At 37.1% G+C, this 16,553-nt stretch overlaps 1 protein-coding gene across 1 annotated transcript in view; it reads left to right on the plus strand.

The window, feature by feature from the left end:
* The window catches only part of ABHD5 (abhydrolase domain containing 5, lysophosphatidic acid acyltransferase), a 41,298-nt gene extending 25,275 nt beyond the window's left edge, over positions 1-16,023 (plus strand). Inside the window, exons 4-7 of the mRNA XM_067561830.1 lie at positions 5,941-6,095; positions 8,893-9,004; positions 10,594-10,780; positions 13,776-16,023. Of these exons, the coding sequence (XP_067417931.1) occupies positions 5,941-6,095; positions 8,893-9,004; positions 10,594-10,780; positions 13,776-13,865 (544 nt within the window). The 3' untranslated portion in view covers positions 13,866-16,023. The remainder of the gene's footprint in view (positions 1-5,940; positions 6,096-8,892; positions 9,005-10,593; positions 10,781-13,775) is intronic.
* Positions 16,024-16,553: the final 530 nt, after the last annotated feature.

Raw genomic sequence — 16,553 nt, forward strand, 5'->3', positions numbered from 1 at the left:
ATTCAAATTGGTCAGAAGATCTGATATGTTCTTTACTTATCCCAACCTGCATCCATTCCCCTTTATTGTCTATGGTAACTTCGTTAGTCATCTGGTTACGTGTTGTTTTTTGTGAGAACACTGAAGCAAAGTAGTCATTGAGTAGCTGCCTTACTATTGTCTTCCATTACCAGCTCACCGTCTCCATTGAGAGGCAGACCCACTCTGTTCTTGATCTTTCTTTTTTGTCTGACATATTTGAAGAATCCCTTCTTGTCTCTAACATTCCTTCCTAGCTGTAACTTATTCTTTGCCTTGGTTTTCCTGATTGTTGTCCCTACACATTCGCATTATTCCCATGTATACTTCCTTGGTGACATGCCCCTCCTATTTCCTGTATGTATACCTTTTGGGTTTTAGATAGCTTTAAAAACTCCTTGTGCAGTCACATTGGCCTTCTGTGTCTCTTTTTATCTATTCTCTGCATCGGAATAGCTTGATGTTGAGCCTTTGTATTACATCTTTTAGGAACCCTCTTTGAGTCTTTCGAGCCCCCTTCGACTCCTTTTCTTCTTACTTGGTCTTTCCGTGGGATCTTGCCTATTATTTCTCTGAGTTGGTTGAAATCTGCCTTTCAGAAGTCCAGTGTCCTTGTTTTGCTGTTCTTCTGTCCTCTTTTCCATAGGATCTTGAATTCTGTGAGATCATGATCACTTCCTCCCAAGTTCCCGTCCACCTTCACATTCGCAACTAATTCATCCTTGTTGGTCAAAACCAAATCCAAAATGGGTGTCCCCCAGTTGTTTCCTCAATTTTCTGAATCAGAAAGTTGTCTCCTATACATGCTAAAAATTTGCAGGCCATCTTACATTTTACTGTAATAGTATTCCAACAGATATCAGGTAAGTTAAAATCCCCCATTAATACTAGCTCATGTGTGTTAGCTAATCTTGTTACCTGCTTATAGAATGGGTCATCCATTTCCTCTTCCTGATTTGGTGGCCTATAATAGATCCCACCATAACATTGCTACTGTTTTTATCCTCACCTAGAGACTCTCAGTAGGTCTGTTGCTCACTTCCTCTTGGACCTCTGAGCTAGTGTATACATTCTTGACATACAATGCAACACCTTCTCCTTTTTTCCCATACCAGTCCTTTTGGAATAAGCTATATCCCTCAATGCTGGTACTCCAGTCACAGGAGTTGTCCCACCAAGTCTCTGTAATGCCAGTTAAGTCATAATTTTCCTCATATATCGTGACTTCCAGTTCATCCTGCTTGTTCCCGTGTATACTTTTTGGTGACATGCCCATCCTTTTATTTCCTCTGTGTATTTCTTTTGCTTTTTAGATAGGTAAAAAGCTCCTTGTGCAGCCACATTGGACTCCTGTGGCTCTTCTAATCTTTACTCTGAGTTGGAATAGCATGTACTAGCGTAACTATTAAGTAGCTGCAGGTCTGTATGGAACAAAACAATTTTGCCTTTGGTAAATTTCCTTGAAACAAGGCATAAACTGAAACATCTAGCACATGTTCTAATTTAAAGTCTCTTTCTCTCAATAACAGCTTAGTTTTGCTATAAGTATTAATCTACCGTATTTGTCTTCAGATTGTTTATATAGCAATTTACTTTTTAAACTATTATAGTGTCCCAATAAGGCATTTCATTATTTGTATTGTAGTAGTTCTAAGAGGCCCAGTCAAAGATCAGGGTTTCATTGTTCTAGTACTGAACACACACACAAATGGCTCCTGCCCTAAAATTCATTGACATGCATATGTATGTGACTTTAGATAAATGTCAGAGGAAGATGTTCCATGTCTCCTTGTAATATTCAGCTTTCCATAGTCAAGAATCTACTTCTGAACTTGATCCTCCTAGTTAAGTCATGCCCATGTACTGATAATCAGGCTGGGTGCCAGCATGATAGTCTGAAAATAGTTTTAGCAACTGTTTGATTTAAATCTTTTGTACGCCACTTCAAATTATGTAGGAAGATAATCGAGCTGCAGCATTAGTCTGAGTCTATCAGCTCTTTTTCCAGTTACAGCATAGTCCATAGCTTGTGCTCTTTTTTTAACCAATAAAATAACCCTTCTTTTTTTGAGGTAGCCTGTGTGTAATGCTACTTGGAAGTATGTGTCCACCAGCTGAGATCTTCCAGTGTCAAGGATGGTCATTGCTTTTATGACGATATGGTTATAACATAAGTTTCATGATTCCTATTACTCGCTGTGTGAAGGCAAGGAATATATATATTTTCCTATTAACCACTCTTCTCTCTTTCCCACTGCAAGAAATTCCTATCTCAGAGAGCACAATTTTAGACTCAGATTTCTAATATGATATCTGCTTTCCCCAGCACTTCGTCATTTAGATGCATCAAAATGGGCAGATAATTTTTTTTCTACATGTCTATATAGAACAAATGATATTTTAGTCTTAAATAATAGAAAAGCACTGGTATCTTTGCCTAGTTATTTCACTCCAGCATTTTGCATTTTACATGTTTTTCTCTTCTTACATTAAATGAATTCATATGACTAGTAATAAATCATTTTACCCTAAAATGTTTTATGTCTTTCTTTCCAGACAGATAACAGCAGGTAACTGCTAGTTATAATGATGTTTAAAAATTAGAGATGGGCCTCAAATCCAGATTTCAAGCAATCCAAAATTCAGGAGATTCAGATACAGGGATTTTTTTTTAATAAGGGATGTGTAAACCCTTATGTTTCAGAGCAAAAACCAGCCGTTAACTGCTGGGATTAAGGAGAATCTTTCCATGTAGGCATATTATTCCATAATTATCCACTACTGGGTTTCTTACACTTTTCTCCGAAGCATCTTCTATTGGTCTCTGTCAGAGACAGGATGCTATACTAAGACTATTGATCTGATCTGACAATTCCTATATGTCTAGGACTTAAACTGAGAGTGAAAGTCTGTATTTGCAGGACTCGCTATGTAAATGTTGGCAAAATGAACCAAGTTTTGTTATTAAAGTGGGATTTGATTGGGTTTTTAGTTTGTGCTTTCACATTGCTAACATTAATTGTTTTTTCAAATGAAGCCCAGTACCCTATTGTCAAATTAGAACAATTACCAGGAGGATATTAAGACAATATTGGATCAAGTGATAAATATAGGGTTTCTGTCAACCAGATTACCTGAGAATGCATTAGAGGCTTAGGGGATTCTTGATAAATTGTTAGGAAAGTAGATCTATTTCACTGAGCCAAGTTGCACTGTAAACTTGCTGTATATTGTCAGTTGTATGCATGGGACTTCAGTCGTGTATGAGGCCAAGGAACCTAATCCAAAGACAAAGAGCTTCCTGTTTAGAACTTTCGTTAAGACAATGGTTCCCAAACATTCATGTGGTGGACCACGTCTCCTGTAGGTATCTCTACTGCTTGGTTACTTTTTTTTTTTTTTTGGGTATCAGAGAGAATGATATTAAGGAAACAAGCTGGAAATAAGTTTTCTTTATGTTATGTGTGTGGCTGCTTGGTTTTGTTCAAATTTATATTTGTGCTGTTTTCTTCTTGGGTGTAGAATTTCCACTATTGGTACTGAATCCTTTCTCATTACCAGTGGGTCACACTCTTCTAATCTGTCCTGCTTGTCTTAGTTAAGTTTTGTCCTTCCCGCTGTATCTCTCCAGTTTGCTCTCATTTGTAAATTTAGTGATGGCTGAACTGAGGGTCTTGGTATAGCACAACAACAAAAAGCATTTTGTGAGCTTAATCCTTTCTAGACCTTTATTTCAAGTACTGATTTTTGGTTTCCCAAATGATTTCTGAACTACTTCTGAAAGAGGGGAACAGATCAGAAAGCAAGTCAAGACAGTGAAGCCATGCAGTCTGCAAAATCCTTCAATCAGGCCACAGAGGCTATTCAAGAAATCACCTTAAATCTGGAAACAGCGATGGATAGTAAGTTTTCATAAATGAAAAATGTGTCTGCAATCTTCTTAGACTAAACTAACTGAAAGGGGGGAGAGATTCAAAATAAACAGAGCAAACAAATAGGAGCAGCATATGAATGAGCTCGAACAACAAAACATACCCATCTGCAGATCCTGGAAAATTATCGGAATAAAGTTGAAGATATTGAAAAGAGACATTATCAGCTACCTATGCAACTAACTGAAGGAATAGAAAACTCCAATCCAGCAAGTTTTATTTTACATCAGGACACTCTGAAATAGAATTCCATTTCATGTTTAAAAAATAGGAAGTCACTTGACATGAAAAACAGTTGAAAGGTTCATGTACTAGGAATCTCTGTGAGTTTCTACTGTATCCCTTATACTAAGATTACTTGGAGTGCTGTGCCCCAAGATGTGGGAATTTACAGTTGAACCTCAGAGTAAGAATACCTTGAGAATGGAGGTTGTTTGTGACTCAGATATATTCAAAACTCTGAAAAAATGTTATGGTTCTTTCAGAAGTTTACAGCTGAACATTGACTTAATACAGCTTTGAACTTTACTATGCAGAAGAAAAATGCTACTTTTAACCATCTTAATTTAAATGAAACAAGCACAGAAACAGTTCCTTACCTTGTCAAATCTTTTTTAAACCTTCCCTTTATTTTTTTAGTAGTTTGTTTAATACAGTACTGTACTGTATTTGCTTCCCCCCCCTCCCCATCTCTTCTGCTGCCTGATTGCGTATTTCTGGTTCCAGATGAGGGATATGGTTAAGCAGTCAGTTTGTAACTCTGGTGTTTGTCACTCTGAGGTTCTACTGTATAGTTGTAACTCCTTAAACTATGTCCCATGTTTTAAAATTGGCATTTTTGATCGGAGTTGACTCAACAGTGGATAGAAGAAAAAACACTATTTTCTGTATGCCTCTGTGAATTCAGATTTTATTCTGGTAGTGTTATTCTTTGGACTGTCACGTATCCTCCCATGGTGGAAGTTAACGCCCTTTTTAGGGTGGAAGAGAACTCCAAAAAGATGGGAGTGGGGAGGGAAGACTTACAAAACTCGTCTGTTGTTTTAAAGGCAGTAGAAACGATTCTCTTTTTTCCTAAATTAAATTACTCTTTGAAGAGCGAGTTGACTTCAGTGCATGGGAGAGGAGAAAGTCCAGAGAAGAGTAACAAAAATGATGAAAGATCTAGAAATCATGACCTATGAGGGAAGATTGAAGAAATGGAGTTTGCTTAGTCTGGAGAAGAGAAGAGAAGACTGAGACGGGAAATAACAATTTTCAAGTACTTAAAAGGTTCCTACAAGGAGGAGGGAGAAAATTTAGTTTTCATTAACCTCTGAGGATATGACAAGAAGCAATGGGGTTAACTTGCAGCAAGGGTGGTATAGGTTGGACATTAGAAAAAGCTTTCTAACTATCAGGCTAGTTAAGCACTGAAATAAATTGCCTAGTACTCATTCCCTCTTTTAATTATTGGCATGTTATTTCTACACTTCCAGAATGGCACAGTTGGTAATGAACAAAAGTATTTTAATTGTTGAGCACTGATCATCAATATGGAGGCTAAAATTGCTTGTATAGCACACGGTAGAAAAGAACTATGTGCACATGTGAACTTTCTGTGGTTTTCCAGCATTAATATTGTTTTGGAATAAATTATGCCAATAAAACTAAGGTTCTGGTGCTTTTTCATAATATAGTAGGGGTTGGTGCAGTAATTACAAACAAGATACCAAAAGTGTTGCTATTTTCTCTGATTTACAAGGACAAATCTCTCATCTTTCTAGCTCACAGAATACAGTGCCTAGCAGCTACTTTTGTGTTCAGTCTTTCCTTTGATTTTGCTTCCTTATGCTAATCATTGAGGGATCAGAAATTGTATCATAGGATACAATGGTGATGGTGAATAACATAGATAGTTTTAATCTGCAGATAACTATCTTTAATAATTCTCATTTTACAATGAGAGACTTCAAACTATTTTATATACATCAAACCTCTTTGCCAACAGGGTAAAACACCTTATCTTAGTGGAGCCATGGGGTTTTCCAGAGAGGCCTGACAATGCTGAACAAGAAAGACCAATTCCAATCTGGATTAAGGCACTAGGAGCTATGTTGAGTCCATTTAATCCATTAGCTGGGCTCAGGTTAGCAGGACCCTTTGGTGAGTACTAATTAATATTTTTAAAGTACTATTTCTGTTTGTTTTAAATATGAATATAGAGTGAATACTTCATTAAGATGTTGCTTTATAAATGATAAATGATGGGCCAAACATTATTTATAAGAAGGCAATTATTTCATAAAACATCTGGAGCCATATCATCCATCTATCATGAGTTTAAAAAAAAAAAGCGGAGTGTCTAGCCTTTTACATTTGAACCAGCTGTATTCTTTCACATACACACACACAGAATGAAACTTAATATGCAAACTGGAAAGAGGCTTTTGCATGTTTTTAAAAGCTTAACTAAGCTAATTAGCCTTTTGGACATTGATTTGCAACTTTGCAAACAAGATTATTCTCTGAAGTAGAATCTCTTCTAATGTACTTAATGGGACTATTTGATTATCAAGTTGTTGCACAGAAATAAAGCTAACAAATGACACCTCTGACATAGAAATTCAGTTAAGTTATGCTAAACAGCATTCCTCTATTTTGGGGGAATGTAGAAATTCTAATTTAAAAATAGAATGCTGTTCCGAAGAAAATTTTCTCTAAAATGCAACTGTTCATCATTTTTCATAGATGTAAAAAAACCCCAAAATTCTAGCTTCTGTTGTAAATTCTCATGAACAGCTGTTCAATTTTTTCAAATAAGGAGTGGGTTTCCTTTCTCCCTATTATATTGTGGATTAATTGTAGATTGTGATCTGTCCTTTCCACTGAGGGGTGAGAACAATTAAATCCCTCTAATGTAGAAATTCCATTACTTGATTTAATGTGTAGCATTAATTTTTTTAAATTATCTAAACACACACACACACACACACATCATCCAAAGGCTCAAGTTGTCTTTGATAAACATTAATAATAGAAACCAACTTGATCGACCAAAAAAAATGCAGCAGTCTTAAAATTGAAAAGTGAGATGACCCACCCACTCCAGCCACTGATCTCAGCACACACCAATATATCGCAGCCCTTTGCTTTCCTCTGTCTCTCTAAATTCCAGGAAAAAAGAGAGAGAGTCAGCAATGTGGCGTTAAGATCAATAAACTTGGACTCATGACGGAGTGGAAAGTGATTTCCAAAATTGGGCTACTCTCAGAAAATGCCTTGCTGGTAGTCTCCACTTCTGCCTTTGTAGAGGATGGTATACAGAAATAAGCAGTCTCTCAAATACTTAGGTCCAAAGCCAGTTTTGCATTTGTAAATCTAAAACAGCATTTTAAACTCTGTGGAATACTTTGTGCAACCAGTTTAAATAACCGAACATTGGTGTCATGCTTATAACCAAAACCTCCACTTAATAAGTGAACTGCCACCTCTTGTATTAGCTTCAGTTTCTGAATTGATTTAAAGTGTAAAGCCTATTGCGATAATCTAATCTCAAGGTTATAATAGCATGCATCATGGTGACAAGGTTACATAAATGGTCATAGCCCTTTGTCCAGAAACAGGTGGGGGAAACAGCATTATAGTCACTGCTGTTGCTATGACTGTTTAGCAGCAGCTGCTGAGGATTGAACCTTACCTCCATATTATAAACCCAAGTAATAAATGGTGAGGTCACTTCTTCAGTAAAATGTGGAGATATAATCTTCAACATGTCTTCAGTTTGTTATTCCCATTTTACTAGCACCAATTCAGTCTTATCTGGGTTGACCTTCAGCCAGCAATCCCTCTCCATGCCCCAGATACTGGATAAGGTATTTAATAGTGGATTATGGGTGGGATTTTCAAAAGAACTCAGCAGTGCCCTAACTCTGCTCTCATTGAAGTCAATGGTAAAACTGTTGTTGACTTCACTGAGAGTAGAGTTAGGCCACCGCTGAGTCATATGATTACAGATACAAAATACGTCAAAATAACGTTCTTTTAAGGTTGCAAAGTCAACCACTTGAAAATAAATAGAAATCTAATTAAGGACAATATTTTAATGAATGTATACAAAAGGACAGAATGAGGATTGCCTGGGCAACCTTAACTGACTTTTCCTAATTTTCAAGTGTTTGGCTTTGCAACCTAAGTAATGTTGTTCTTATAAAGTAGTTTTATATGTAATTTCCTAAAAGTTTTTTTTTTAAGAAAAAGGTTTTAAAAAAAACCTTAAATTCAACTACTACAATCCCTACATCCTGCATTGTCAGTAGGGTTCAACCAATGAACCTCCAGCACAGACATCTACCTCTTGAGCTACAGGACTAAATAAATCAGCTGGCAACAGGAGGAGGCTATTCCTCCAAGAGGGGGATATTGGCCATTGAGGCCATATGCAAGGTCCAGGGGGTTGTCAGAAGGAACCTGGCCAGGTTCTATCCATCAGCACATCCTCCCTGCTAGGAGTTGGGGTACTCCTACCCCATATGCTGTCCTTAGAGTGGGGAATGGTTTGTTGGAGCAATGTGCGGGGTCTGGAGAGGTGGCTTAGTGGAGCCTGGCCCCGCCCAGTTCCTCTATCCTGCCCCTTTCACTCTCTCTCTGCTGCAGCTGCTCTTGGGCCTTCCCCAGACAGTGTGTGGGTCAGGGAGGAGATGCTGCTGCTGCTCTTCTAATGCAGTGTGGTGCCCATTCCTTTTAGAATGTTTGTGACCATTTGTTTTGACATCGTGCATGGTGCCAGAATTTTCCAAAAGAACACAAATAATGGAAGGGGAGATGGTGACTTTTCAAAAGTTAACTCAGCCACAACCTCCAGGACCTTTTTATAATGGAAAGTGTTAGGCAACCTAAATAAAGGGGGTCACTGCCAGCTATGCCATAATTATTTTTAAAACTTTGTTCTGTTTTTTTACAGGATTAAGCCTTGTACAGCGTTTAAGACCAGACTTCAAGCGAAAATATTCCTCTATGTTTGATGATAACACTGTGACTGAATATATCTACCACTGCAATGTACAGTCACCCAGGTGAGCATAAGTTTCCCAAAGTATTTTTTAAATTAATCTGTTTCATAATTGAGCAACCACCCTTCTCCTCCACCCTCAGTTCCCTCAGTAATGCACACACACTGGCTTTTTATTTTAGGTTTGGTTGTTAGGTTGCTAGCATTTAATGCAGGGGTCGGCAACCTATGGTGTGCATGCCATGATTTTGAGTGGCATTCTCGCCGCTCCCCCCTTCCAGCCCCGCCCCTCTCCTACATGGACCCAGCGGCACCCTGGCCAGAGCTATGCCGCTCCCAGCCTCAAGCAGCACTGTGGCACGGTCACTCCCCCTCCTGGCCCCTCCCCTCTTCCACGTGATGTCACGAGGGCCCAGCACTGGGGAGGGGAGAGCGGCCGCCGCGCTTGGGGCCAGGAGCAGCTTCTGGCCAGGGTGATCGGCTCATGGCATGTGGGAGAGGGGCAGGAGGGGAAAAGGGGAGAAAGACATGGCACGCCACGTCCGAAAGGTTGCCGACCCCTGATTTAATGTGTTAATTTTAAAAGCAAAATAATATTGAACTTTGCACATAGATAAATGAACAAGCAATCCTAATTCTAGGTCCACCAAGTGTGACTTTGTGTCTCTTTAAAATGATCTATTTTTTAACTTTGGCTGAGCTCTTGGGAGCTAAATTTCAATCCAAAGAATGTTATAAGAACATAAGAATGGCCATACTGGGTCAGACCAATGGCTCATCTAGCCCAGTATCCTGTCTTCCGACAGTGGCCAGTGCCATATGCTTCAGAGGGAATGAAAAGAACAGGGCAATTTTGAGTGTCCCCTGTCATCTAATCCCACCTTCTGGCAGTCAGAGGTTTAGGGATATCCAGAGCATGGGTTTGCATCTCTGATCATCTTGGCTAATAGCCATTGATGGACATATCATCCATAAATTTGTACAATTCTTTTAAAATCCAGTTATACTTTTGACCGTCCACAACATCCCCTGGTTCTATAGGCTGTGTGTGCATTGAGTGAAGAAGTATTTCCTTATGTTTGTTTTAAACCTGTTGCTTATTAATTTCATTGGGTGACCCCTGGTTCTTGGGTTATGTGAAAGGGTAAATAACGCTTCTCTATTCACTTTTTTCACACTACTCATGATTTTTTAGATCTCTATCATTCTCCCCTTTTGAAAATAGATGACTAAGTGGAACAGTCCCAGTCTTTTTAATCTCTGCTCATTTGGAAGCTGTTACATACCCCTAATCATTTTGTTGCCCTTCTCTTGTACTTTTCCAATTCTAATATCTATTTTTGGTTAAGGCAACCAGAACTGCATGCAGTGTTATATGGGTGCACCATGTATATTTATAGTGGCATTGTGATATCTTCTGTTTTATTATCTATCCCTTTCCTAATGGTTCCTAACAGAATGTTAGCTTTTTTGACTGCCACTGTACATTGAACAGATAATTTTTCAGAGAACTCTTCACAATGACTCCAAGATCTTTCTTGAGTGGTAACAGCTAATTTAAACCCCATCATTTTGTATGTATAGTTGATATTATTGTTTCCAATGTGCATTACTTTGCACTTATCAACATTGAATTTCATTTGTCATTTTAAGTGGTGAAACTGCTTTCAAGAACATGACTATTCCTTATGGATGGGCAAAAAGGCCAATGTTACAGCGGGTCGCTCACATGCATCAAGGTATTCCCATCACTGTGATTTATGGAGCACGTTCTTGCATCGATGGCAATTCTGGTAGTACCATCCAGTCTCTGCGACCAAATTCATACGTAAAGACAATAGTAAGTGGATGTTTTTAGCCAATATGTTTTCTTTTTATGGATTTGGGAGATTGTGTTCTATTTGGTGCCACCCCTAGAATGGTAAGCTTATGGTTTAAAACTCTGGATGGGAAATCTGATCTGATTTTTATAACAAAAAAAGGGTGGGAGAAAATAAGTATTATCTCCATTTTTTCACATGGGGAAACAAGGTTCTAGAGAATAAGTGACTTGCCTAAAGTCAAAAGAAAGTTTGTTGTGTCACTTGGAACTGAGCCATATTTCTTCCTAAGTCCCACTCCAGGGCCTTAACTACAAGGCCATCTTTCCCCGCTTCAAAAATATGAACTCCACCGTGTTCTAATGAAATGTGTTTTGTAAAGAAAAGAAATACCCGCAGTCTAAATTTACATATTACTTAGTCAGGGAATGTTCCATCTGATAAATTGTTCGTCGTTTTGTGTAGTGCATTCATTTTTTATTGAGTAAGTGGTAACTGTTTTCTGCTGAAGTTTTGGAAGTGCCCTCATTTAAATCATTGCAGAAATACTCAATTTTGTCTTTCCAGCCAATGTGGCTTTATTTATAGATGTGAGGAGAGCTACTCTTTCAGATGTGTGCTTACATTCTAGATGAATTCTCTCTCTCTCTCTCTCTCTCTCTCTCTCTCTCTCTCTCTCTCTCTCTCTCTCTCTCTCTCTCACACTCTCACACACACACACACACACACACACACACACACACACACACACACACACACACACACACACACACACACACACACACACACGACACTTTTTAAAGGAATTAAATGAAATTTACTGTATTACCACTCACATTCAGAATCCTATTAGACAGCAATGTCAGTTGAATATGGGTATATGAGTTGTTATGAGCTGGTCGGATCTTTGAATATACTGGATATCTTATTACTGCTGTGTAGTAGTCTTCCAGATGTGGCTGGCCAGAAACTTGCCCACCTGTGCTCTAGACATAATACATTGTAGGTCATTAAGTTAAACAAAAGATTATAATGACTATGCATGTGATATTGGAAGTACAGTAGGTACATGGAGAAGGGAGGGTGGACAAGATGAGCTTTTTTGTCTCTAATTTCCTGGTTCTATGATTCACTCATGAATACAGTCCAATAGAATATAGGGAGATTAGGGAAAATGTCCTTAAGTTTCAAATAGAATTTCTCCTCCTCCTGAAATGATCAAATGTGTTTGTGAACAAAAATATATTTATCAAAAGCTATCTCTTACTGTTTAATAAGCTGACTTCCAGTAACAGAATTTACTGTTAAGGACTGGGGAGTAGGACAAGCATGAGTCATTCAGACAGGTATAACCAATCTGGTCTGGGTTTTCTGAGGGACAGATGTCCTATGCTAATTCAAGTTAACGTTTTGTCAGCCATGAGTTAGGTTATAAAAGGCAAATGGGACATGGAGAGAAAAATAAGGACACTGAAAGGCATCCTTTAGGCTAAGAGAGAGGTTTCTTCCAATGCCTTCCTGTAGGTAGTATTCCTGTTCTTGGTAAAGTGTCTGCCTAGTAATATTTATTCTAGTATCTAACGATGTTTATTTCTAATTAAATTTTATTTTGTGACTCTGTTTCTGTAGCTTCCTAATAGTTCTCTTCTCTTATTTAAGAACTTTTCTGGAGTCCTGGAGAGTTAGAAATTCCAAAACAGTAATTATCCCTTCGAAGTGCAAGTGAATTCTAATTTCAGGGAAGGTGGACTCAAAAGAGGATAATGGTCTCAGTATAAAATTAAGGGCAAAGGGTTTAGGTACCTTTCCTGTATAGTACTGTAAAGTGGACTGCTTTACCAGTTTGGGCATGGAGATAACTAAATCACAGAAGTATCAGGTGTGGTTGCAATGGCCCTTAGTTATATTTTTATAGTAAAATTATCTGTTCAGGAGGGTGCCAGCAGATGATTTTCAGCATCTGACTTGACTTCTCCCTGATTTTCCCTGATTATCATAGCAGTTAACTAAGAGGGTTGAAATGACAAACAGGCTGCTGCCACAGTCTAGAAAATCCTCAGCAATTAAAGTCCTCAGTCAGTTCTTAATCATCTGTTGTTGTGCTTTTTCAGTCTTTCCCAGAGCATGCATTTCAGAAGAGATAAAAAACATTCAGACATTCTGTAAGTGTTTAGATGGGAGGCAGCTAAAGAACCACTGTCCAGATTGTTTTGGCGGTAGTTGGAGGTGCAGTTTGGTAGAAAGCCTTAAACATGTAAAACAGTTTCAAGTTTGCTTTGCAGTGGCTCACTTCCACTCAAATCTTACTGGCAATAAAGCAGGTTATTGAATAATCAGTAGATTAACTCTTTTTTTCCCTTTTGTTTATTCCTATGTAATGGTAGCCCCTCAATAGAAAGAACAAATTTTCGGCCTATTTTTCCCCCAGTTTATACCTCCTCTGCTGTTGTTTGTTACCTTCTCATGCTGGAAGCCAGTCTCACAGCTGAAACAAGCATGGATTGAATGCAATAGGCTGTCAGTTTTTAATCAATGTTTTCATCGAATGCACGTTCTAACACTTTCAGATTTGTCTGATTTAGTATTAGCACTTGTAATGTAATGTACAGGAGCTGGCATCATGATTTGAAAAAAGAAAAAGAAACCTAAAGTTATAAGCTTCCACATCTTGACATCTTAAGTAAGTTTTACAAATTTTCAAAAGTGCTGAGTGCACCTCCCATTGATTCAGTCTTCTTGAAAATCAGGCCTCTGATTTAAGTGCCTAAGGTGTAGAAACCTGTGTTTTGGAAATCCTGGCCTGGCATTTTTGTTCAGAGTGATCAAAGGAACTTGCAGTATGACTAAACATGGGGGATAGTATGTTTTTCTCAATATGTAATGACACTCACAACTGTGTGAAAGTTTGGATATTTATTTTCATTTTTCCTAATGTATGTTTTTCCCATATCATAATGTTTCAGGATTTGTTGACATTCTTGTTGTTCTGACTTGTTTTCTACTGCCTCCTCCTAGGCTATCCTTGGTGCTGGTCATTATGTGTATGCTGATCAACCTGAAGACTTCAATCAGAAAGTAAAAGAGATATGTGATTCTGTGGACTGACTGCATCTAGCTCTTTATAAAGTCTGATCATACAGTTTAGTAGCAATACTTTGTAGAACATGACAAAAATTAAAGAACGCAGAGCTAGTCAAGCGGGCTGTGTTCACACACAGTTTCTTCCAAGAAGTCATCTGCAAACTTAAACCACTTAGTGCCTTTTGAGTGGAATGGGGAATATTTTAAATGGAAACCTTGTACAGTTTACTTTGAGACTTGTCTTTTAAATATTTAGAGAGGTTATTTGCCTGTCTGTTATATTGAAAATATAAATAACTGGTTTTTAAACTGGAAATTTTTTTTAAATTGACATTTGCAACATTTTGAACACTTTAAATTATGTTGCACTCTAAATCTACTATAAGAATGTCTATACTTGCCGTTATATAAAATATAAATAACATACTGTATAAAGATGACTTGGTTACTTTATAAACATTCATACTTGTAGGCCAATTTAATCACAATAAGAATGTGAAATTATTAATATCTCCTCTCTTTGGATCCCAAGACTTTGTACAATATTGTAACGTTTCTATTTTGGTATGATGACAGGTTATGAAGTGGGTTTTTGGAATGGGACAGGGCCAAAATAATTAGCACAGTTTATCATTCGTTATAAGGTGTGTTGGTACTTACAGCATATGGATTCAATATTAGGGAATCTTTTGGCTGTTGGATTCTTTTACATTCATCTCAAGACATTTTTTCATGTGTCTAATCTCCTATGGATCTTCAATTTTAAAAGACAGTGGTGTTGCTGACACTCATGCTTCCATAAACATATTTTATCTGTAGAATTCAATGTCTTGAAATACAGAAGTGGTCTGCTAGTTGCACAACCTGTTTTTTATATTGATGCAATTATTGTAAGGGCTGTGGTCAGCCCGAATCTCATGGTTTTAAATAAATTAACAAGAATTGCCCATTTTGAGTAATACCAGGAAATAACTGTCTGACTAATAAACTTAATCCTGATCTTTCTCTTTCATTAAGCCTACCATTTTCTCACAAATGCAGATGTTTGGAATACTAAAAATAGTCTGAATGGGAATTGTAATAGAATAGTGTATCTTAGTAGCATCCTTATAGGAAGGGATATTACTGGAATAATACTATCAGTGAAATAAATAATAGCTTTGTTTTGGGAAAACCTTAAACATTACTTGACTAATTCAGTATTTCATAATTGGAGCTAATTTCATCTCTGGTTCTTTACAAAAGTGTAGTTTGATATGAGTTTTCGGGTGCTTAGTAAAATACAATAAGCAAAGTACTTTTACACTTTAAAGCCAAATTATATGGTGGTTTTATTTTTTAAAAAAAGCAAGTTTACATAAGACTTTTTGATTTGCATTTGAATGTTGGAATAACTACTGAAAGTATCTTGATCCTTTATGTAAAATATTTAACTGGTGTTATTACCTTCTAAAGGTTTAAAAAGAATTTCTGGATATCCTTGCTTTCCATATTATGATTACATATATATAACAAACCTTCTTTTAGACTGTGCTCTGCTGGAATACAATCTTTCTCCTCAAGGAGATGTTTACTTCCATGGTGCTATGAAAACATCCAACAGTCCTTGTGATTGCCTTGACTTGTGGTACTTAATAACTAACCATCTAAATAGTTTAATTGCAATAAATTAGTAAATTAAATTGCATTTTTAATTAGCAAATCTAGATTTATATAAAACAAAAAATCAGTATTTTCTAAAACTCAGTGTTCAAAATGGAGATACAGAACACAAGGTACAATTTTGTACAATGGTCATAAATTAAATGGCAGCATGACTGATAAGTTAATGAATTCCTTGTTGGTGAATAGTTTTTTCCATAATTATCCATGTCTAATTTGCACTGATCAACAGAATCCTGCTGAACACTGAACATTTGCAATTACATACAGAAAGCGACACCAAAATATATGGTGTCTCTTTTCTAACCAATAAAAGGTGGAACAGATTTGTTAATACTTTCAGGTAGCACTTAATGTAGGAGCTCCAGTTTGCCACATCTAAGGATGTTAAAAGGGGAGAAAAGTTTTATGCCAAACATGAAAACTTCTCTAAATATCCCTTGTTTTTCCAACTCACTGTGCTGGTAAAAATCACTGTTTGTGTAAGTTTTGCACTATTAAAAAAATTGTATTAAACGTTTGTGCGTGTTTTGTGCTAATCTCTGCTGGCTTTTGCAAAGATACTCATGTGACTCCTTTTAATTTCCAGATATTAATTACAGAAATTGAGCTAAACCATCCAAAATATGTGAAGAGCAAAGTTGTATGATGTGTTAATTTTTTTACATGTCTCAAACGTCTTAGCATTACTTTATATTGAACTGAAGACTTGAGTATGGGTTAACAGGTAACTGAAAGTTTCCAGAACTCCGGCTATATATACAAAGAAAATGTTCGCTAGTGTTCTTAAATTAAAGGAAATGTTAGATCTCCTCCTAATCATATTCTGTTGATATCTCACCACACATTGAGACAGTACAACATAATCTATCAAAGTACTGTAATATGAATGTTAAATAGACTTTATATTATGAATAGATCATGTTTTGGAGGTTCAGGAGCTAAAAGACTTGTAATCAATTTCTCTCTTGTCCCCTTAGAGTGTGAAGCTCAGCTCCTTTAAAAATAGACTGTGCTTCAATATCCTGAGTAGAAGTTATACAGTAGCTT

Source organism: Emydura macquarii, unplaced genomic scaffold (genome assembly GCF_026122565.2).
Source record: "Emydura macquarii macquarii isolate MOO-44397 ecotype Brisbane River unplaced genomic scaffold, CSIRO-AGI_Emac_v2 contig_2422, whole genome shotgun sequence".
Lineage (NCBI taxonomy): Eukaryota > Metazoa > Chordata > Testudines > Chelidae > Emydura > Emydura macquarii.